The sequence below is a fragment of the Salvelinus fontinalis genome, chromosome 36 (genome assembly GCF_029448725.1).
Source record: "Salvelinus fontinalis isolate EN_2023a chromosome 36, ASM2944872v1, whole genome shotgun sequence".
Lineage (NCBI taxonomy): Eukaryota > Metazoa > Chordata > Actinopteri > Salmoniformes > Salmonidae > Salvelinus > Salvelinus fontinalis.
Genome location: NC_074700.1, coordinates 9206118 through 9230638, shown reverse-complemented (window position 1 = coordinate 9230638; position 24521 = coordinate 9206118). Strand labels below are relative to the sequence as shown.

General features: G+C 43.3%; 1 protein-coding gene across 1 annotated transcript in view; it reads left to right on the top strand.

Moving 5' to 3' along the window:
- The window catches only part of LOC129835410 (neurexin-2-beta-like), a gene marked incomplete at its 5' end in the record, with an annotated part of 183836 nt that overhangs the window by 100958 nt on the left and 58357 nt on the right, over window positions 1-24521 (top strand). The window contains one exon of the mRNA XM_055901048.1: window positions 6214-6292. Within this exon, the coding sequence (XP_055757023.1) occupies window positions 6214-6292 (79 nt within the window). The remainder of the gene's footprint in view (window positions 1-6213; window positions 6293-24521) is intronic.

The window sequence follows — 24521 nt, the reverse complement described above, 5'->3', positions numbered from 1 at the left end:
ACGATCCCGTTAACAAGTCTAGTATACCCCATTAGAGCAATCCAGACGGGTGTTTTGATTCCTTCTAAAGCAAAATCACAGATCGAAGCCCAGACACATTGTTAGAGGCAATATGAATCACATCCATCCAGACCAATCACACGTAGCCAGACAGTTGTGGCATCGAAGGACTAAACGCAAATAAATTGCTTGCCTCAATTACACTGCCTCACCCTCTCAACATGTTGTTGTCCTGTGTGCGTGTGTGTTTGAGTGACCGCGCACTACCCGTGTGTCTAGTATACACGTCCCCATACAAAGGCTACGTTTTCCTAGCACTAATCTCAACGTGTTACGATCACTCGATCCACCAATCCTGGAAGTGGCAATTGGGGAACAACGGGAGATAGAGCTATTAGGTCAACTACTGTAGACACACAGTCGCACACAGTCCGTATGTTGTCACAATGCCGCCCAGTCCCCACGCAACCCACAATAAGCTGTAATAACAGGCCTGTGTCCTCCAAGAGAGGGAATCGTTTCTTCCAATTTCACAGCCCATACCGTCTATTAATTAGCCTCAAGCCGCGTGCATTGTGATGTAATACAGCGCAGCTACATTAGCAGTCTGCTGCAGTTGTGTGGTGGTGTAGCGTTAGAATAGCATTAGGATCCAGGCGCCCAGAGAGAAATGCTATATTGATTGAGCTTACCTGACACAACGGGAACAAACGGAATAGTCCCAAAAGTTCAAACAACACACATCTGCAATTTTAGGTCGGCTCAATTTATGCTTGTGCTGTCAATCGCGCAATCGCGGAGCCTCTGGAGGCTTGTGGAGGCCAAATCGAGCTCCGTGCCGCATCGCCGTGCGCCTCCCATGTTACGGAACCATGCAGAGGGCTCTGTTTGGCTCCGTAATTCCTCCGCGTTGACGTGATTGGTTGACGGTAGGTGAGGGCGAGAGGTCCTGTAGAAACACCAACTCTCTTCCTTGACAACTTCCTTCACAACAGTTCTGCTGTGGTCCGCCAAGCTCAAGAAGTATGAATGCTCTTTCTGCGGAGGCAGCATCCAGATGTCAGATTGACCATGCTGAGCCTATAAGGTTAGGTTAGGTAAAGCGCAGTTCTAACAAGCTGTGGCTGTTTCTGTCATTTCAAAAGACTTGCGTGGTGTTGCATGGCAAGGACGTTAAGCTAGAAGTAACATTAACATTGGGTTTCTCTCAAATAGCTTGTTCATTATCACCCTCCTTGTCCTCAGAAGGTTACCTGAGATCAATCACACAAACCTCTTGGCCTGACAACCTACCTTTGACAACCAATGCCTAAGGACATTGCTCTCATACGAACTACCTACCTCCCCCTCTTTCTTTCTCCCATCTCTCTTTCCCTCCATCTTCCTAACTCACCACACTTGAAAACGAAGGCTCGTCTGTCTCTCTCTCTCTCTCTCTCTCTCTCTTTCTCTCCTCAGCCAATAACAACAGTGCTAATTACTGTGAGGAACTAAAAGCTTCTCGGAGAGAGGGATGGAGAAAGATGGAGAGACGGAGAGCAAGAGGGATGTGAGAGAGAGAGAAAAGAAGAGGCGGAGGGTGACGGGGACGGGGGGGGTGGGTTGAGGGGGTGTAAGGGTAGACTAGAGAGATGTGGGCGTCTTATGCTACTAGCTGCCGCACTGCAAACACCAATCAAGTCTTATCTAATTGAATGTTCGCGTTTGGGCACCGTTGTTTGTTTACCTTTTGGGACTTTTCCCAGCATCATCCTTCCCTCATCGCGCTGCGTAGCCGGAGCCACAGTCCTTTGATTTCAGCCTCGCTAAATTCAATAAATGGGTGGAAAATGAGCTTAATTATCTCTATACGGCGTTATCAAAGCAGGCAGGGGCTGCCTGTGTACTCTATCCATCGGTTTGGAGAAGGGGAGTAGAAGAGGAGATCAGACAGTGTGGACTGTACAAAGATCAATGCTGCTAGCTACATCATCCTTCCAAAGTCCTGTGTGTATAATGCAACAGTAGTAGCGCTGGTACCATTATCAATACAGGCAGATTGCCCTTCCAAAGTGAATGCTCTGTAGGATGCTGCCACTGCCTCTACTATTAGGAACGGAGCTCGGTGACCCCTGTAGCGTTCCATTACGTGTTGTGTGTGCATCCCATATGGCACCCTTCTCCCTAAACAGTGCACTACTTTTGACCAGAGCCCTATCTGCCCTGGTCAAAAGTAGTGCCCTAGATGGGGAATATGGTTCCATTTGGGCCATTGCCAGTGTTATATCTGATGACCTCTTCCCTGGTGGTCTGCGGTTTAGCTACTCTCTGTGCCAAGCTAGTTCAACGTAAGATCGGTGTAACCTAAACTGGATATGTACTGCTCATATTTTACGGGCCTGTCTCCGTCTCTGCGTGTGTGTCTAGAACGCATGGATGTGTCACTCAATGTGTATTCCATATCAATGTCTCTCTACTGGCCTCTAGGCAGACTAGACATCCGTGTGTAGAAGGCTGTAATGACAAGGCTCCTTAGCGGGTGTTGTTTTGTGTGCTGTGAAATAGACAGCCATCTTGAGAAGCGTCTGTAGGCGTCCTGGTGCCCAGAGGCACATTCAGCTCTAGCAGATAGCTGGTGTTTTCTGTTTGTCTGGCGCTCCACCGCTGTTCATAATTAACGAGTGTAATGTTTATTGCTTGACATGCGCCGCACCAAGTCATAACACAAGTCCTAGTGTGTTTTTATAGGCAATAAACAGTTCTTCCACATTTCTCAGAGATGTTCCCAAATTTGAACAGCGTTGCTATATTGCCTTGTGCCTATACGGGCGTACATGATCATCCCGAATAAACTTTTATTACGAAAAGCAAAACCCGGGGAAAGAAGTCATTACGAACGAGTTACTCAACCAAGTACCACGATGACAAAGTATATGATCTAAGCCTCCTTAACGCTCCCCAGTCAGCCGATGCTTTGTTGGGCTAACCCAGCTTTCCCCACTCTAACGGATGGCTCTGTCATTGCCCTGCTCTTCCTGGTATGTGTCCCTTTCGCTCCACTAATGGCTGATGTGTCGTTTTCACGGGCCGGCGAGCTCGCCTTGCTGTCTCTCCCTGACGAACACAGGCCCAGATTGGGCTGCTCTGGCGGACAAGGAGAGAGTGGAGACAGGGAGAGGGAAATGGAGGAAGGGGGTGGAGACAGGGATAGGGAAAGGGAAAGGGAAATGGAGGAAGGGGAGGAGACAGGGATAGGGAAAGGGAAAGGGAAATGGAGGAAGGGGAGGAGACAGGGATAGGGAAAGGGAAAGGGAAATGGAGGAAGGGGAGGAGACAGGGAAAGGGAAAGGGAAATGGAGGAAGGGGAGGAGACAGGGATAGGGAAAGGGAAAGGGAAAGGGAAATGGAGGAAGGGGAGGAGACAGGGATAGGGAAAGGGAAATGGAGGAAGGGGAGGAGAGGTGGAGTGTTGAGAAGCAGACGGAGGCAAACAGAGAGAGAGGGGGAGACAGAGGAGACAGAGAAATGGAGAAAGAGAGGACAGGAAGAGACAGAGTATGAGTATTGAGTTTTGGGGGTCGAAAGAAAACTAGTGGGAGCAGAAAGACAATAAGGACAAAGACGAAGGAAAAGCGAACATGTCACCCCCCAAATCCCATATGACACATTACAACCATGGCTGAAACAGCTCCATCCCTTTACAGCCGTAGAAGCCCAGATCACACGGTAACGTTCAACAACTAAGAGGGTCCTATTGATTTTCTCACTTCCATTTCCTGGGCAGCTGATCTGATGGGGCACTCCTATTCCTATAGAAAAGTTTGTGGTCGTACGCACATCCTTAAAAACATAGGCGCTGGGCTAATAAAGAATACTAGAAGGCCCGCACACTGTCAAAGCTCCCACTTCACCGGTTTATTAACAAGGTTTCGATCGTCTCAACCCTGTCCACATGGCCCATTCATTAGTCATGCAGTGTTTACATGGAGCTAGCTAGCTTTGCGTCCCAGCACACACACACACACATACAGGATACACACACTCTGTCGTCTGTGTAGTTAATAGGCCATCTTAGGGAGTCTGTGGTGGCGTTTTTGCGCTAGAGCCAACTCGGTAATTGCACTACAGTATGTATACTATACAGCCTCAGCCGGGGCCCAAGCTAACGTCTCAGCACTGGTTTAACGAGACTGTAGCCCCTCTACCACTCAACGGGACAGGGGGACGGGACATAGGCAAGCGAACCCAAATGTACATTTCTCCTGCAAGCCAGAGCAATAAAAAAGCTGTGAGCTACCCGTTGCTACCCGTTGCGAGACACTTTGACCATGACAAAAAAAATGCTTTGATGGTTTAGAGAAGAACATACTTTTTCATGTGTTCGTTTTTACCCTGATAGAAGACTAGATGCTACAGAATGGGGGAAGTCATCACTTCTCCTGCGTTGACCCCAATTTGGAGGCTGTGGTTTGGGGTAAACTATGATCCGTAGGAGCCCCTCCTATGCAGTCAGGGCATGTGATCTCTCAAACCTCACCTCGAGGAGCCCGTTCCGGACAAAGATTCCCTTTGGGACAGATCTAGGGTCAGCTTCCCCTCCTACAATCTTAACCTTACCTGTTAGTGGTGGAAATGCAAAACTGACCCAAGATCAGTGTCTAGGGTCGACGTCACAATACTCCGTGTACCACCAGCCATTACATTTGGTATATTCAGGTACTAGCACACCTGATTCAACTAATCAAGAGCTTGATGATTGGTTGACCCGTGGAATGATGCTGGTACTAGAATAGATCAAATGAGTATAACTGGCATCTGGTCCTGGAGAAGAGATTCGGGAAACACTGGCCTGCATGAGTGGAAACTATTGCAGCAAGACATCAGCAGTGCAGGTTGGGCAGGTTGCGCAGATGAAATAAGTGAATGTCTGCATTCCTAACACCAGGGGGAGTAATTGAGATCATTCCTTGACAATGTACAGCTTCTAATAGCATGTGCTACTTGAGTGGACTGCAATTAGTATATTCTAATAGCAAGTGTTACTGAGTGGACCACTCTAGCTCAATAAATAAATACAAGTTCTATTGTAGTGCTATTGTCAAACATGAGGATATTTTCACTTCAGATATTCCTTGATATCTAGTTTTGAAGCTGTATTCCTAAAATGTAAACGTAAAAATACCAATACTATTAGGCATGGACTCCAACCCCACCTTCATATTTGCATTCCTCTACATCTGTCTCCCCTTCTCGTTAATGCCTTTCTATATCAAAAAAGAGAAAATACAAATAAAATATACTGTATACTAGAAGAACACTACTTTGAAATCACAGAATGTTAGAAATTCATTCTAGGTTACATAATTCCATATTTGTTATCAAAGGGAGCGCTGGTCATTTAGGATGGAAATGAAATGGAAGATGCAGATTTTGCCATGTCCTCATTAAGCCCATCTGAGAGGCCCAGATGGACACACACACACACACACACACACACACACACACACACACACACACACACACACACGTAAATGCATCCTGTCTGTGGATACATAATGGATGGAGAGAGGTTAAACTCTGTGTACAGACAGTGAACAGATCACTGTGCTCAAAGGAATTGGGCTGCCCATGTTAAAAGCCCTCATCCCTCCCACCTGTATTCCATCAAGCTGAACTCATCTTGAATATTAACTTGAGCCTGGGGGTTGAGGATAATAGACTAGACAAGGTGCTTCCTTTCAGCACAAGTGGGTGAGAGGTATAGTATACGAGGAACAGAGTTCTGAATGGGCTTTTTGTATGGGTGCTATTAGCCTAGCTTCCACTAGCTCGTTGTGGCTCTGGGCTAGATGGACTTCAACAATTGGTTTTCACTGGGTTGTATTTTATGTGGGGATCTCAAAATAAAGGGGTGTCAGCTCGGTTGCCCTTCTGTTTCGGCGTGACGATGATGAACGACTTGGCTAAAGCAGAAACAGAGTGATGACTAAGTTGAAGTTATGACTTTGCAGTAGGCTTACCTTGTTCTTTCGTGCATGACAGGTTGCATGATGGGTAAGGCCCGAGGTTTAGGCTACCTGACCAGGGACCCTAGTTACACTTTATCCTACAACCAGGGCCGAGTTGTTCCTGGACAGGTCCTATGGTCAGGAAAAACGTATCTCTGTCTGGGTAGTAGAACACGCACTCACACCCTTCTATCTGCCTCTTTCTCCTTCTCCATCTCTGTTCTAGAACACGGATGATCTGTTGGTAGCATCTGCTGAGTGTCCCAGCGATGACGAGGACTTGGAGGAGTGCGAGCCTGGAAATGGTGAGTCCACTCTGGGGGTTCTGTGTCCACTACAGGGGTCCACCAGCCCTACAGAGACCCACAACAGAAACAGCTAGCTCCCCTTACCCACTTTGTTCTACTACTGTGACCTCATGACCTCCCACATGCAGCCCTGATTGGTCAGATGTGTGCCCACCCTGGTTTCTTATTGGTTAAGGTTCAAAGCTGTGAACTGACAGTTCCTAAGTTTCCCGAGCCATCTGCGGGGCAGCTTTGCATCCTGATTGCGTAGCAGCTGGTGCTAGGCCAGCTGTTGCACCAATCAGCCCCTCCGTTCTTAACGATTCCGGGCAGGTTCAACATTGAACTCCTCTTGACCGTCTGCCTCACAGCGGGCCCGGAGCTGAGCGACGTCGGAGTGAGCGGAAAGGTCAAAAGGAACTTCTGAGAAGGGATGGAGAGGGCCCGTGAAAAGGGCAGGATGTTGACTGTGGTTTCAAGACATAGTGCGCTGGCTGGTTGCCAGGGAACTGCCAAGAACTCTTGCATGAATCAGAATGCTACGACTGCCAGAGCTAATCTCTACTGGGCGTGTTTCCGTGTTTTCCAGAAGGCTCAAATCAAACGCGTACCCTAAACAACCTAGGAGGTCTAGAAATAACTCTAGCCTAGGAAATAACCTTTATAAAAGCCATCAGGAACATTTTGTTAACGTTACGTTTTTTATATTCATGTTTTTTAATTTGATGTGGAGTAGAACTCATCCTGGATTATATTACGTTTTGACTATTTTGATTCAGTAATGTCAAGGCGACTTTAAAAATCAAATGAAATGCTTATTACACTTTAAAGTGGGTGAAATATTCTACACTCCATCGATTATCTGTGTGGTTTCACTGTAGGTGGTGGAAGCCGAAATTGTCTTCTTATCAGAAGCAGTTTTTGGTGACTGACTGCTGCCCAAAAGTAATCTCTCTAGAGAGAAGAGCAACACACACACCCGCCTCCAGATAGACACTAGTCTGTCTCTGACCATCACCCCCGAGACACAACAACAATCATACAGACAGGACAGCATTATCCCTCCTACCTATAAGACCGTGAAAGACACACACACGCACACAGAAGCACGAACACACACAAACATACACACATTGCACACCCACACACAAAATCTCTCTCACTCACTTTCCCTCTCTCCCACACACACCCTTATCCTCCACACACACATACACACACACACACCCCTCACCTTGCTAGTCTCCATTGTCCCTGTCAGGTTACGTATTGTAAACCAGTGGCGGTTGGTGCCATTTAAGATGAGGGAGGACGATCATTTTTATGAGCATGGCCTTATTTCTATTACAGCATATTGGATGACTGTCATTCATATTCCATTCACCCAGCTCAATGTTTAATCGATAGCTTTAGGCTACTCCATGATAATTGAATGTTCCCTATACCCATCATGAGGTTGCTACAACCTAGCCTATGAATTGAAAGTTTACAAAGTAGGGGCACAGTTCGAGGGATTTTTTTTTGTAATCAAGGTAACAGACAGTGATACATTCAATACTGCCTTGTACTCTCTTGCCTGCATCTAACAGATCTAGGGTGTAATCTTTAGTCCAACATTTGCAAATGAGAGTTTCTGTTGGACAATTTCAGATATGTTTATCCCTGTTTCGTTCCATTTGCTTTCGTTTAAGAAACGTTTTTTAACAGAATCGGCTGGATGAATACACCCCTGATCACACACAAACACAGTTCACTTTCATAGCAGCCACATACAAACAGCATGCTCCCTTTGCTCGTTGTAATTCCTTCTTGCATCTACACTCTCTCCTCCTCTCTCACCTGGACTTCAGTTAACAACACCAGCGGTCTGTGACCAGGCAAAAACACTTTCCAAGCCAAACCTTCATAACCTAATAGGTTATAGAACTAATGCATTAGTAAACCCGCTACAATCATGCAGAACAGTGTACAGTCAGCAAGTAGTTTAGCAGTTACACCGGCTGGCCCCAGTGGAAATAAGTTAATAAAACCAAAAGTTTACCATGACTTGAAGTTCCAGTGTTCGATAACCATAGCCAGCTAGCTAACATTGCATCCCTCTTGAGCCGGGTGTTTGAGTAGACTGAACTAGCCAGCTGCATTCGCTAGCAACTTGAAAGTGAAAAAAATACGATGAAATGTCTCTCTCTCCCTTTCTCTTGACTCTCCATATTTTTTGAAGAAATGTCTTTCACTCTGTTTGAGTCATATACTCACCACATGTTATGCACTGCAGTGCTACAGTAGCTAGCTGTAGCTTATGCTTTCAGTACTACATTCATTCTCTGATCCCTTGATTGGGTGGACAACATGTCAGTTCCTGCTGCAAGAGTTAATGCTGCAACCTTCATTGCAAAACAGTGCGTTTTAATCAATTATTTGGTGACGGGAACATATTTAGTCTAGTTTTATTTAAAAATTCTAACTTTTTATATTTCTCTATTTTCATTTTTATGAAATTCACTGAGAAGGTCCTGCCCTTCCTCCTCTGAGGAGCCTCCACTGCTGTAAATCTTAAGGACAGCCACAGCCACTAGTCATGATCTGATGTGAGCCAATGACTGGGGAGATCTACCTCTCATGTCAGCCGACTGTGGAGCCCTGCTCCATCCATTTCTATTGGAGCTGCAGCAGGAGACCTGGACGAGACGGCCTTGATTTGTCTCTGAAATATGGGACGGAGCACTAATGAGGATTTGATATTGATCAATACGGTTAGCTCCCTACTGTAACAAGCAGCTGCTCTAGGCTCCACGGCTATGTTCAGTAGTAGCAGGGATAGCAGAGTTGTAATTGTAAAGGAGTGTCGGTGTTTCTGTTGATTCACTACAGCCGAGAGCATCTTGCTCTGCCGGTTTTGTTTTATTCCTCCCTGTCAAAGGTGTTTGTGTTTCCTTAGAGGAAAGTGCGGAAAGCTCAAACCACTTTTGTTGTTGTTGTTGTAACTCTCTGATGGCTTTTCTAAAGGGAGACAAGTCCAAAGAGAGATACAGGCACAGGCAGGCACATACACAAACACACACACACTAAAACACACAGACAAAGATAAAGAAGGGGAGACAGAACTAGGATGGCGACAGAGAGGGAGAGGAGTGAGTCGGATCATAAAAGAAAGAAGGGGCCGCAGCCAAGGGGGAGGGAGAGAGAGGGAGAAAGATTCCACATCTTGGAGGAGTGACTGACATTGAGATGTGCGTCACGTCCCCTTACTCTCCAAAGAGAGAAGGAGCGGAGGAGAGAGAGGGGAAAGAAAGAGAGAGAGAGAAATGTGGGGATCCCTCCGATTAGTTTTCTATCTGCCCTGCCTGCCTCCCACCGGGCTAATTAATCTTTGGCCTCGTTAGGCTTGCTGTAATTACATCATCCAACAAGCCTGAATTTGGTTTCACTCACTTTTAATGAGCCCCAGCCAGAATAGGGAGAATACATATCAGGGATCCCTTTAACAAAACCCTGCTATCTACACTGCAGCATCAGCTTTGGAGGAGGCACGCACGCACGCACAGACAGAGACAGACAGACAGACAGACAGACAGACAGACAGACAGACAGACAGACAGACAGACAGACATCACAGCTAGCTCCAGTCTACTCTCTCTAGCCTGCTAACAATCTGCCTCTTAATGTTTGAGTTTTTATTGTCCTTGATGTCTTTTGTTTTTACTTTGTTGTTGTTTTCCTTTGTTCTTGTCTTTTTTATCTTTTATCATTTGTAGTGGTTGTTGGCACAACGGGTGGGTAGTTGTTTTGGTTGGGTTGGAAAGGGATGGTGGCTTGGAGGAGGTGGCGATGGGGGGGGGGGGGTCTTGGATGGTTGAGGGGTAGCTCTCGGGGGGAACTCTGGTTGGGGACGGCGGGTGACCTGGCAGTCGGGAGCATTGGGCCGGTGGGTGAGAGGTCGCTGGTTTGGGTCCCCGTGTCGAATGGGTGGGGGTATCTGACGATTTGCCTTTGGGCAGGGCGCTTGACCCTGGTTGCTCCTGTGGGTTGCTCTGGATGGGAGCGCCAGCGAGATGACTGGAATGTAATGTAAATATTGAGCAGCATCACTGCAGATAGAGTGTATGTTTTAATATTCCATTTTTAAAAAACGACAACAAAAATCTTATCTGTTTCTCTCGCTCAAACTTCTTTCTCCCTCCCCTCCCTATCCCTCCCAGTTTCTTTCCCTCTCACTTTTTCATCATCTCTCCCTTTCTTGCCTTGTCATTTTCTTCTTCTTTTCTCTCCCTCTCTCTCTCTCTGCCCCCCCCCCCTTTCTTTCTCTCTCTCTCTCCCCTCTTTCATACATTTACCCTACAGTAGCGTCTCTTGAGAGGGACAGGTGACAGGGTTATCACAGAGCACCACGTCAGTGAGATCGAAAGTTCAGTTCCCTGGCCAGACCTGCTCTGAGACAGCAATAAATAATTAATCGTGAAACTTCCCCTTTAAAGAACAAACGGTGAGACCGAAGTAATGTGATTGGAAATCCAAACCCAGACCCTTTAACTTCTCATAGACAGCACTGCAGCCCCCCCTGTGGACAAACGGACCCATTGAGCTCAATGGGCATCTGTATGGTGATGTTGATATATTTCATATCACCTTAGCTAGATTATATACCCTTTAGACTCTATAACTGTAGCCATTTTGGGTCATACAGGGCAATTAAAAATGATCACATTGACTGTAGCAATATCTTCCTTTTCCTCTTGCGTATATATTATACAGTGTCTAAATAAAGATTTTCCTAGGAAGCCAAGCTGTGCTGGTTAATACGTTGCGTATATTTCCATAAGTCAACAGAGCCTAGAGTTGAGGCATTTTCTTGATATCAATATATTATATTGGGTGTCTTATGAGGTACTTAAAATCCAATATGTTCACTGAGACAGAATATCAAGCAGCTTCAGCCCCAATCTCCTCATGTGGACAAAAACAATGTAGCAATATCCTATTAAAAATAAATTCATGTTCAAGAAATCACATTAAAAATGTAATTACAAAATAATAATATTACTGAACAAAAGATAACAGGGGTCCAAATATCTGTCCAGCCAGCACACGATGTTAACACAGTTAGGATAACCGGAGTCGCCATGGGATGTCTACCCACAACTGTGAGATTTTTTTAACAAATTTCGCTTGCCAGATTTGTTTTTCAACTTTGTTCAATAATTAGATTGTGGATTTTAGTATGCCCTGCAAATACTTAATTTGGATGAAACATCTGTCCCTTGTTTTTTTAAGTACCATTGTAGATTAAGAAGAGTAATAATAACAAACAAAAAACATTGCAGTAAATATGTTAAAGAGAGATGAGAAAACACTGACAGTAAATATGTTAGAGAGAGATGAGAAAACACTGACAGTAAATATGTTAGAGAGAGATGAGAAAACACTGACAGTAAATATGTTAGAGAGAGATGAGAAAACACTGACAGTAAATATGTTAGAGAGAAATGAGAAAACACTGACAGTAAATATGTTAGAGAGAGATGAGAAAACACTGACAGTAAATATGTTAGAGATGAGAAAACACTGACAGTAAATATGTTAGAGATGAGAAAACACTGACAGTAAATATGTTAGAGATGAGAAGACACTGACAGTAAATATGTTAGAGAGAGATGAGAAAACACTGACAGTAAATATGTTAGAGATGAAAAAACACTGACAGTAAATATGTTAGAGAGAGATGAGTCAACACTAACAGTAAATATGTTAGAGAAAGATGAGTCAACACTGACAGTAAATATGTTAGAGAAAGATGATAAAACACTGACAGTAAATATGTTAAAGAAAGATGATAAAACACTGACAGTAAATATGTTAGAGAGAGATGAGAAAACACTGACAGTAAATATGTTAGAGAGAGATGAGGCAACACTGACAATAAATATGTTAGAGAGAGATGAGAACACTGAATGTACATATGTTAGAGATGAGAAAACACTGACAGTAAAAATGTTAGAGAGAGATGAGAAAACAATGACAGTAAATATGCTAGAGAGAGGATAACCCACTGACAGTAAATATGTTAGAGAGAGCTGAGAAAACACTGACAGTAAATATGTTAGAGATAAGAAAACACTGAGAGTAAATATGTTAAAGAGAGATGAGAAAACACTGACAGTAAATATGTTAGAGAGAGATGAGAAAACACTGACAGTAAATATGTTAGAGAGAGATGAGAAAACACTGACAGTAAATATGTTAGAGAGAGATGAGAAAAAACTGACAGTAAATATGTTAAAGAGAGATGAGAAAACACTGACAGTAAATATGTTAGAGAGAGATGAGAAAACACTGACAGTAAATATGTTAGAGAGAGATGAGAAAACACTGACAGTAAATATGTTAGAGAGAGATGAGGCAACACTGACAGTAAATATGTTAGAGAGAGATGAGAAAAAACTGACAGTAAATATGTTGGAGAGAGATGAGAAAACACTGACAGTAAATATGTTAGAGAGAGATGAGAAAACACTGACAGTAAATATGTTAGAGAGAGATGAGAAAACACTGACAGTAAATATGTTAGAGAGAGATGAGAAAACACTGACAGTAAATATGTTAGAGATGAGAAGACACTGACAGTAAATATGTTAGAGAGAGATGAGTCAACTTTAACAGTAAATATGTTAGAGAAAGATGAGTCAACACTGACAGTAAATATGTTAAAGAAAGATGAGAAAACACTGACAGTAAATATGTTAGAGAGAGATGAGAAAACACTGACAGTAAATATGTTAGAGAGAGATGAGAAAACACTGACAGTTAATATGATAAAGAGAGATGAGAAAACACTGACAGTAAATATGTTAGAGCGAGATGAGAAAACACTGACAGTAAATATGTTAGAGAGAGATGAGAAAACACTGACAGTAAATATGTTAGAGATGAGAAAACACTGACAGTAAATATGTTAGAGATGAGAAAACACTGACAGTAAATATGTTAGAGATGAGAAAACACTGACAGTAAATATGTTAGAGATGAGAAGACACTGACAGTAAATATGTTAGAGAGAGATGAGAAAACACTGACAGTAAATATGTTAGAGATGAGAAGACACTGACAGTAAATATGTTAGAGAGAGATGGGAAACACTGACAGTAAATATGTTAGAGAGAGATGAGAAAACACTGACAGTAAATATGTTAGAGATGAGAAAACACTGACAGTAAATATGTTAGAGATGAGAAAACACTGACAGTAAATATGTTAGAGATGAGAAGACACTGACAGTAAATATGTTAGAGAGAGATGAGAAAACACTGACAGTAAATATGTTAGAGATGAGAAGACACTGACAGTAAATATGTTAGAGAGAGATGAGAAAACACTGACAGTAAATATGTTAGAGAGAGATGAGTCAACACTAACAGTAAATATGTTAGAGAAAGATGAGTCAACACTGACAGTAAATATGTTAGAGAAAGATGATAAAACACTGACAGTAAATATGTTAAAGAAAGATGATAAAACACTGACTGTAAATATGTTAGAGAGAGATGAGAAAACAATGACAGTTAATATGATAAAGAGAGATGAGAAAACACTGACAGTAAATATGTTAGAGCGAGATGAGAAAACACTGACAGTAAATATGTTAGAGAGAGATGAGAAAACACTGACAGTAAATATGTTAGAGATGAGAAAACACTGACAGTAAATATGTTAGAGATGAGAAAACACTGACAGTAAATATGTTAGAGATGAGAAAACACTGACAGTAAATATGTTAGAGATGAGAAGACACTGACAGTAAATATGCTAGAGAGAGATGACAAAACACTGACAGTAAATATGTTAGAGATGAGAAGACACTGACAGTAAATATGTTAGAGAGAGATGAGTCAACACTAACAGTAAATATGTTAGAGAAAGATGAGTCAACACTGACAGTAAATATGTTAGAGAAAGATGATAAAACACTGACAGTAAATATGTTAAAGAAAGATGATAAAACACTGACAGTAAATATGTTAGAGAGAGATGAGAAAGCACTGACAGTAAATATGTTAGAGAGAGATGAGGCAACACTGACAGTAAATATGTTAGAGAGAGATGAGAAAACACTGACAGTAAATATGTTAGAGAGAGATGAGGCAACACTGACAATAAATATGTTAGAGAGAGATGAGAACACTGAATGTACATATGTTAGAGATGAGAAAACACTGACAGTAAAAATGTTAGAGAGAGATGAGAAAACAATGACAGTAAATATGCTAGAGAGAGGATAACCCACTGACAGTAAATATGTTAGAGAGAGATGAGAAAACACTGACAGTAAATATGTTAGAGATAAGAAAACACTGAGAGTAAATATGTTAAAGAGAGATGAGAAAACACTGACAGTAAATATGTTAGAGAGAGATGAGAAAACACTGACAGTAAATATGTTAGAGAGAGATGAGAAAACACTGACAGTAAATATGTGAGAGAGAGATGAGAAAACACTGACAGTAAATATGTTAGAGAGAGATGAGAAAACACTGACAGTAAATATGTTAGAGATGAGAAGACACTGACAGTAAATATGTTAGAGAGAGATGAGTCAACACTAACAGTAAATATGTTAGAGAAAGATGAGTCAACACTGACAGTAAATATGTTAAAGAAAGATGAGAAAACACTGACAGTAAATATGTTAGAGAGAGATGAGAAAACACTGACAGTAAATATGTTAGAGAGAGATGAGAAAACACTGACAGTTAATATGATAAAGAGAGATGAGAAAACACTGACAGTAAATATGTTAGAGCGAGATGAGAAAACACTGACAGTAAATATGTTAGAGAGAGATGAGAAAACACTGACAGTAAATATGTTAGAGATGAGAAAACACTGACAGTAAATATGTTAGAGATGAGAAAACACTGACAGTAAATATGTTAGAGATGAGAAAACACTGACAGTAAATATGTTAGAGATGAGAAGACACTGACAGTAAATATGTTAGAGAGAGATGAGAAAACACTGACAGTAAATATGTTAGAGATGAGAAGACACTGACAGTAAATATGTTAGAGAGAGATGGGAAACACTGACAGTAAATATGTTAGAGAGAGATGAGAAAACACTGACAGTAAATATGTTAGAGATGAGAAAACACTGACAGTAAATATGTTAGAGATGAGAAAACACTGACAGTAAATATGTTAGAGATGAGAAGACACTGACAGTAAATATGTTAGAGAGAGATGAGAAAACACTGACAGTAAATATGTTAGAGATGAGAAGACACTGACAGTAAATATGTTAGAGAGAGATGAGAAAACACTGACAGTAAATATGTTAGAGAGAGATGAGTCAACACTAACAGTAAATATGTTAGAGAAAGATGAGAAAACACTGACAGTAAATATGTTAGAGATGAGAAGACACTGACAGTAAATATGTTAGAGAGAGATGAGAAAACACTGACAGTAAATATGTTAGAGAGAGATGAGGCAACACTGACAGTAAATATGTTAGAGAGAGATGAGAAAACACTGACAGTAAATATGTTAGAGAGAGATGAGGCAACACTGACAATAAATATGTTAGAGAGAGATGAGAACACTGAATGTACATATGTTAGAGATGAGAAAACACTGACAGTAAAAATGTTAGAGAGAGATGAGAAAACAATGACAGTAAATATGCTAGAGAGAGGATAACCCACTGACAGTAAATATGTTAGAGAGAGATGAGAAAACACTGACAGTAAATATGTTAGAGATAAGAAAACACTGAGAGTAAATATGTTAAAGAGAGATGAGAAAACACTGACAGTAAATATGTTAGAGAGAGATGAGAAAACATTGACAGTAAATATGTTAGAGAGAGATGAGAAAACACTGACAGTAAATATGTTAGAGAGAGATGAGAAAAAACTGACAGTAAATATGTTAAAGAGAGATGAGAAAACACTGACAGTAAATATGTTAGAGATAGATGAGAAAACACTGACAGTAAATATGTTAGAGAGAGATGAGAAAACATTGACAGTAAATATGTTAGAGAGAGATGAGAAAACACTGACAGTAAATATGTTAGAGAGAGATGAGAAAAAACTGACAGTAAATATGTTAAAGAGAGATGAGAAAACACTGACAGTAAATATGTTAGAGATAGATGAGAAAACACTGACAGTAAATATGTTAGAGAGAGATGAGAAAACACTGACAGTAAATATGTTAGAGATGAGAAAACACTGACAGTAAAAATGTTAGAGAGAGATGAGAAAACACTGACAGTAAATATGTTAGAGAGAGATGAGAAAACACTGACAGTAAATATGTTAGAGAGAGATGAGAAAAAACTGACAGTAAATATTATAAAGAGAGATGAGAAAACACTGACAGTAAATATGTTAGAGAGAGATGAGAAAACACTGACAGTAAATATGTTAGAGAGAGATGAGAAAACACTGACAGTAAATATGTTAGAGATGAGAAAACACTGACAGTAAAAATGTTAGAGAGAGATGAGAAAACACTGACAGTAAATATGTTAGAGAGAGATGAGAAAACACTGACAGTAAATATGTTAGAGAGAGATGAGAAAACACTGACAGTAAATATGTTAGAGAGAGATGAGAAAAAACTGACAGTAAATATGTTGGAGAGAGATGAGAAAACACTGACAGTAAATATGTTAGAGAGAGATGAGAAAACACTGACAGTAAATATGATAAAGAGAGATGAGAAAACACTGACAGTAAATATGTTAGAGAGAGATGAGAAAACACTGACAGTAAATATGTTAGAGAGAGATGAGAAAACACTGACAGTAAATATGTGTCAGGGTTGTGTGTAGCGAAGTACCAGAGTCAAAAGCAGGACACAGGTGTTTGAGCGAAACATAAAACGTTTACTCAAAATACAGCAAAAAATCCACAAAGGGAAAAAACAGAACTAACAACAACCACTAACGTAATAAACAATCACCGACAAAACAGAAATGAAAGCAAGAGGGTTAAATAGGGAACATGATGGGGGAATTGAAAACAGGTGTGGATAATACAGACAAAACAAAACGAAACTGAAAAGTGGATCGATGGTGACTAGAAAGCCGGCGACGTCGACCGCCGAACACCACCGGAACAAGGAGAAGGGCCGACTTCGGCGGAAGTCGTGACAGTACCCCTCCCCTGACGCGCGGCTCCAGCAGCGCGACGACACCGGCCTCGGGGACGACCCGGAGGGCGAGGCGCAGGGCGATCCGGGTGGAGACGGTGAAACTCTTGTAACATTGATGGATCTAGGATGTCCTCCACCGGTACCCAGCATCTCTCCTCCGGACCGTACCCCTCCCACTCCACGAGGTACTGAAGGCCCCTCGCCCGACGTCTAGAATCCATGATGGCCCTTACGGTATACGCCGGGACCCCCTCGATGTCAAGAGGGGGCGGAGGGACCTCCCGCACCTCAGACTGCTGGAGCGGACCAGCCACCACCGGCCTGAGGAGAGACACATGGAACGAGGGATTAATACGATAATCAGGGGGGAGTTGTAACCTATAACAAACCTCGTTCAGTCTCCTCAGGACTTTAAATGGCCCCACAAACCGCGGACCCAGCTTCCGGCAGGGCAGGTGAAGGGGTAGGTTTCGGGTCGAGAGCCAGACCCGATCCCCCGGTGCATACACGGGGGCCTCACTGCGGTGGCGGTCGGCACTCGCCTTTTGTCTCCTGATGGCCCGTTGTAGCCGTACGTGGGCAGCGTTCCAAGTCTCTTCTGAGTGCCGAAACCATTCATCCACCGCAGGAGCGTCAATCTGTCTCTGATGCCATGGTGCCAGGACCGGCTGGTAACCTAGCACACACTGAAAAGGTGATAGGTTGGTAGAGGAGTGGCGGAGGGAATTTTGGGCCATCTCGGCCCAGGGGATGTAAGCTGCCCACTCCCCCGGCCGGTCCTGGCAATAGGACCTCAGAAACCTACCCACATCCTGGTTTACTCTTTCCACCTGCCCGTTGCTCTCGGGGTGGAAACCTGAGGTAAGGCTGACCGAGATCCCCAGGCGTTCCATAAACGCCCTCCAGACTCTAGACGTAAATTGGGGACCCCGATCAGAAACTATATCCTCAGGCACCCCGTAGTGCCGGAATACATGGGTGAACAGAGCCTCCGCAGTTTGTAGAGCCGTAGGGAGACCGGGCAAAGGAAGGAGACGGCAGGACTTAGAAAACCGATCCACAACAACCAGGATCGTGGTGTTACCCCGCGACGGGGGAAGATCCGTCACAAAATCCACCGATAGGTGTGACCATGGTCGCTGTGGAACGGGAAGGGGTTGTAATTTCCCTCTGGGCAGATGTCTAGGTGCCTTACACTGTGCACATACCGAACAGGAGGAAACATAAACCCGCACGTCCTTAGCTAAAGTGGGCCACCAGTACTTCTCAGAAAGGCAGCGCACCGTCCGACCGATCCCAGGATGACCAGAGGAGGGTGACGTATGAGCCCAACAGATCAAACGATCGCGGACATCAAACGGAACGTACATACGCCCAGCTGGACAGTCAGGTGGAATGGGCTCTGAACGTGACGCCCGTTCGATGTCCGCGTCCACCTCCCATACCACCGGTGCCACCAGGCGAGAGGCTGGAATGATGGGAGTGGGATCTGAGGACCTCTCCTCTGTATCATACAGCCGGGACAGTGCGTCTGCCTTAACGTTCTGGGAACCTGGTTTGTAGGAAAGGGTGAAATCAAAACGGGTGAAAAACATGGCCCACCTTGCCTGGCGAGGGTTCATTCTCCTCGCTGCCCGTATGTACTCCAGATTGCGGTGGTCAGTCCAAATGAGAAAAGGGTGTCTAGCCCCCTCAAGCCAGTGTCTCCACGCTTTCAGAGCCATGACAACAGCCAGCAACTCCCGGTCCCCCACATCATAGTTTCGCTCCGCCGCGCTGAGCTTCTTCGAAAAGAATGCACAGGGGCGAAGCTTTAGTGGCGTACCCGAACGCTGAGACAGCACAGCCCCTATCCCCGCCTCGGACGCGTCCACCTCAACTATGAATGCTAAGGAAGGATCAGGATGAGCCAGCACGGGAGCTGAAGTAAACAGAGCCTTCAGGTGACCAAACGCCCTGTCCGCTCCAGCTGTCCACTGCAGTCTCACAGGTCCTCCCCTCAGCAGTGAGGTAATGGGAGCCGCTACCTGACCAAAACCCCGGATAAATCTCTGGTAGTAGTTGGCAAACCCTAAAAACCGCTGCACTTCCTTTACCGTGGTTGGAGTCGGCCAATTACGCACGGCTGAAATGCGGTCATTCTCCATCTCTACCCCTGATGCTGAAAAGCGGTACCCTAGGAAGGAGATGGACTGTTGGAAGAACAGACATTTCTCAGCCTTGACGTACAGGTCATGCTCCAACAGTCGACCAAGCACCTTACGCACCAGGGACACATGCTCGGCGCGTGCAGCGGAGTATATTAGAATGTCATCTATATACACCACTACACCCTGCCCGTGCAGGTCCCTGAATATCTCATCCACAAATGATTGGAAGACTGATGGAGCATTCATTAACCCGTACGGCATGACGAGGTACTCATAATGCCCAGAAGTGGTGCTAAATGCTGTCTTCCACTCATCTCCCCCCTTAATACGCACCAGGCTGTAAGCGCTCCTGAGGTCCAATTTTGTGAAGAAGCGCTCCCCGTGTAATGACTCGGTCATACTGGCTATGAGTGGTAGCGGGTAACTGTATTTTTTCGTGATCTTATTTAATCCTCGATAATCAATACACGGGCGCAAACCTCCATCCTTCTTCTTCACAAAAAAGAAACTCGAGGAGACAGGTGAGATGGAAGGCCGAATGTATCCCTGTCCCAGAGATTCGGTGACATATGTCTCCATAGCCACCGTCTCCTCCTGTGACAGAGGATACACATGACTCCTGGGAAGTTTAGCGTCTACCAAGAGATCTATCGCACAATCCCCCGGTCGATGGGGTGGTAATTGAGTCGCCTTCTTCTTACAGAAGGCGAGTGCCAAATCGGCATATTCGGGAGGAATGTGCATGTTGGAAACCTGGTTTGGACTCTCCACCGTAGTGGCACCTAAGGAAACACCTACACATCTACCTGAACACTGACAGGACCATCCCTTGAGAGTCCTCTGTTGCCACGAAATAATCGGATCATGAGAGGCCAACCAGGGAAGACCCAACACAACAGGAAACGCAGGAGAATCGATCAAAAAGAGACTAATTCTCTCCTCGTGATCCCCCTGCGTTCTCATAGCGATGGGCGCTGTGACCTCCCCAATCAGGCCCGACCCCAAAGGACGACTATCTAAGGCATGTACAGGGAAGGGAACATCAACAGGAATAATAGGGATCCCTAATCTATGTGCTAAAGAGCGATCAATAAAGTTCCCAGCTGCGCCTGAATCTACTAGCGCCTTATGCTGAGGATGCAAGGAAAACTCAGGAAATTCTATATGTAACCACATGTGCGCAACAGAAGACTCTGGGTGAATTATGTGCCTACTCACCGGAGATGACCCATCAGTGCTCCGCCTGCTACCTCGACTTCCAGGAGAAACACCCCAGCACCGGACAGCAGTGTGTCCTCTGCGTCCACAGTTGGTGCATGGAGTAGTCCTCCCTCCGGTCTCCCTACTAGCAGCCCCTCCTAACTCCATCGGTGTAGGATCCAAGGGGCTGGGTAATGGAACGGGCGGACCCCGATCCAGACGTCCGCGGGAGGCCAACAGGTTATCCAGCCGGATAGATAAGTCCACCAGCTGGTCCAGGTTAAGAGTGGTGTCCCTGCAGGCTAACTCCCTACGAACGTCCTCTCGTAGACTACACCTGTAGTGATCGATCAGGGCCCGCTCATTCCATCCCGCACCGGCGGCCAGAGTACGAAAGTCCAAGGCGAAATCTTGAGCGCTCCTCATCCCCTGTCTGAGATGGAACAAACGCTCTCCCGCCGCTCTCCCCTCAGGTGGATGATCAAAGACCGCCCGGAAGCGGCGAGAGAAGTCATCATAGTTGTCCAGTGTTTGTCCCTCTCTTCCCCAGATGGCGTTGGCCCACTCCAGGGCCTTACCAGTCAGACAGGAGATGAGGGCGCCCACCTTCTCTCGTCCTGAAGGGGTCGGATGAACAGTTCCCAGGTATAATTCCAACTGTAGGAGGAACCCCTGACACCCGGCTGCTGTACCGTCATATGCTCCTGGGAGCGAGAGCCGAATCCCACTGGGTCCTGAAGATGGAGGGATGACCGGTGGAATAAGGATAGGCGCGGGTGGTGTTGATGGGGTCTGATTTACCGGGAGACCTCCTCTCTCCCATCGGTCCATTGTCTGCAGCACGCGATCCATGGCAGTCCCTAAACTGTGTAACATGGTCGTGTGCTGTTGAACTTGCTCCTCGACTTGGATAGAGGGGCTGGCTGTGCCTGCTGACTCCATTTGAAGTCCGGTCGGTGATTCTGTCAGGGTTGTGTGTAGCGAAGTACCAGAGTCAAAAGCAGGACACAGGTGTTTGAGCGAAACATAAAACGTTTACTCAAAATACAGCAAAAAATCCACAAAGGGAAAAAACAGAACTAACAACAACCACTAACGTAATAAACAATCACCGACAAAACAGAAATGAAAGCAAGAGGGTTAAATAGGGAACATGATGGGGGAATTGAAAACAGGTGTGGATAATACAGACAAAACAAGACGAAACTGAAAAGTGGATCGATGGCGACTAGAAAGCCGGCGACGTCGACCGCCGAACACCACCGGAACAAGGAGAAGGGCCGACTTCGGCGGAAGTCGTGACAATATGTTAGAGATGAGAAAACACTGACAGTAAATATGTTAGAGATGAGAAGACACTGACAGTAAATATGTTAGAGAGAGATGAGAAAACACTGACAGTAAATATGTTAGAGATGAGAAGACACTGACAGTAAATATGTTAGAGAGAGATGAGTCAACACTAACAGTAAATATGTTAGAGAAAGATGAGTCAACACTGACAGTAAATATGTTAGAGAGAGATGAGAAAACACTGACAGTAAATATGTTAGAGAGAGATGAGAAAATACTGACAGTTAATATGATAAAGAGAGATGAGAAAACACTGACAGTAAATATGTTAGAGAGAGATGAGAAAACACTGACAGTAAATATGTTAGAGATGAGAAAACACTGACAGTAAATATGTTAGAGATGAGAAAACACTGACAGTAAATATGTTAGAGATGAGAAAACACTGACAGTAAATATGTTAGAGATGAGAAGACACTGACAGTAAATATGCTAGAGAGAGATGAGAAAACACTGACAGTAAATATGTTAGAGATGAGAAGACACTGACAGTAAATATGTTAGAGAGAGATGGGAAACACTGACAGTAAATATGTTAGAGATGAGAAAACACTGACAGTAAATATGTTAGAGATGAGAAAACACTGACAGTAAATATGTTAGAGATGAGAAAACACTGACAGTAAATATGTTAGAGATGAGAAAACACTGACAGTAAATATGTTAGAGATGAGAAGACACTGACAGTAAATATGTTAGAGAGAGATGAGAAAACACTGAGAGTAAATATGTTAGAGATGAGAAGACACTGACAGTAAATATGTTAGAGAGAGATGAGAAAACACTGACAGTAAATATGTTAGAGATGTGAAAAAACTGACAGTAAATATGTTAAAGAGAGATGAGTCAACACTAACAGTAAATATGTTAGAGAAAGATGAGTCAACACTGACAGTAAATATGTTAGAGAAAGATGATAAAACACTGACAGTAAATATGTTAAAGAAAGATGATAAAACACTGACAGTAAATATGTTAGAGAGAGATGAGAAAACACTGACAGTAAATATGTTAGAGAGAGATGAGGCAACACTGACAATAAATATGTTAGAGAGAGATGAGAACACTGAATGTACATATGTTAGAGATGAGAAAACACTGACAGTAAATATGTTAGAGATAAGAAAACACTGAGAGTAAATATGTTAAAGAGAGATGAGAAAACACTGACAGTAAATATGTTAGAGAGAGATGAGAAAACACTGACAGTAAATATGTTAGAGAGAGATGAGAAAACACTGACAGTAAATATGATAAAGAGAGATGAGAAAACACTGACAGTAAATATGTTAGAGAGAGATGAGAAAACACTGACAGTAAATATGTTAGAGAGAGATGAGAAAGCACTGACAGTTAATATGATAAAGAGAGATGAGAAAACACTGACAGTAAATATGTTAGAGCGAGATGAGAAAACACTGACAGTAAATATGTTAGAGAGAGATGAGAAAACACTGATAGTAAATATGTTAGAGATGAGAAAACACTGACAGTAAATATGTTAGAGATGAGAAAACACTGACAGTAAATATGTTAGAGATGAGAAAACACTGACAGTAAATATGTTAGAGATGAGAAGACACTGACAGTAAATATGTTAGAGAGAGATGAGAAAACACTGACAGTAAATATGTTAGAGATGAGAAGACACTGACAGTAAATATGTTAGAGAGAGATGAGTCAACACTAACAGTAAATATGTTAGAGAAAGATGAGTCAACACTGACAGTAATATGTTAGAGAAAGATGATAAAACACTGACAGTAAATATGTTAAAGAAAGATGATAAAACACTGACAGTAAATATGTTAGAGAGAGATGAGGCAACACTGACAGTAAATATGTTAGAGATGAGAAAACACTGACAGTAAATATGTTAGAGATGAGAAAACACTGACAGTAAAAATGTTAGAGAGAGATGAGAAAACACTGACAGTAAATATGCTAGAGAGAGAGGATAACCCACTGACAGTAAATATGTTAGAGATGAGAAAACACAGAGAGTAAATATGTTAAAGAGAGATGAGAAAACACTGACAGTAAATATGTTAGAGAGAGATGAGAAAACACGGACAGTAAATATGTTAGAGAGAGATGAGAAAAAACTGACAGTAAATATGTTAAAGAGAGATGAGAAAACACTGACAGTAAATATGTTAGAGATGAGAAAACTCTGACAGTAAAAATGTTAGAGCGAGATGAGAAAACACTGACAGTAAATATGCTAGAGAGAGAGGATAACCCACTGACAGTAAATATGTTAGAGAGAGATGAGAAAACACTGACAGTAAATATGTTAGAGAGAGATGAGAAAACACTGACAGTAAATATGTTAGAGATGAGAAAACACTGACAGTAAATATGTTAGCGATAGATGAGAAAACACTGACA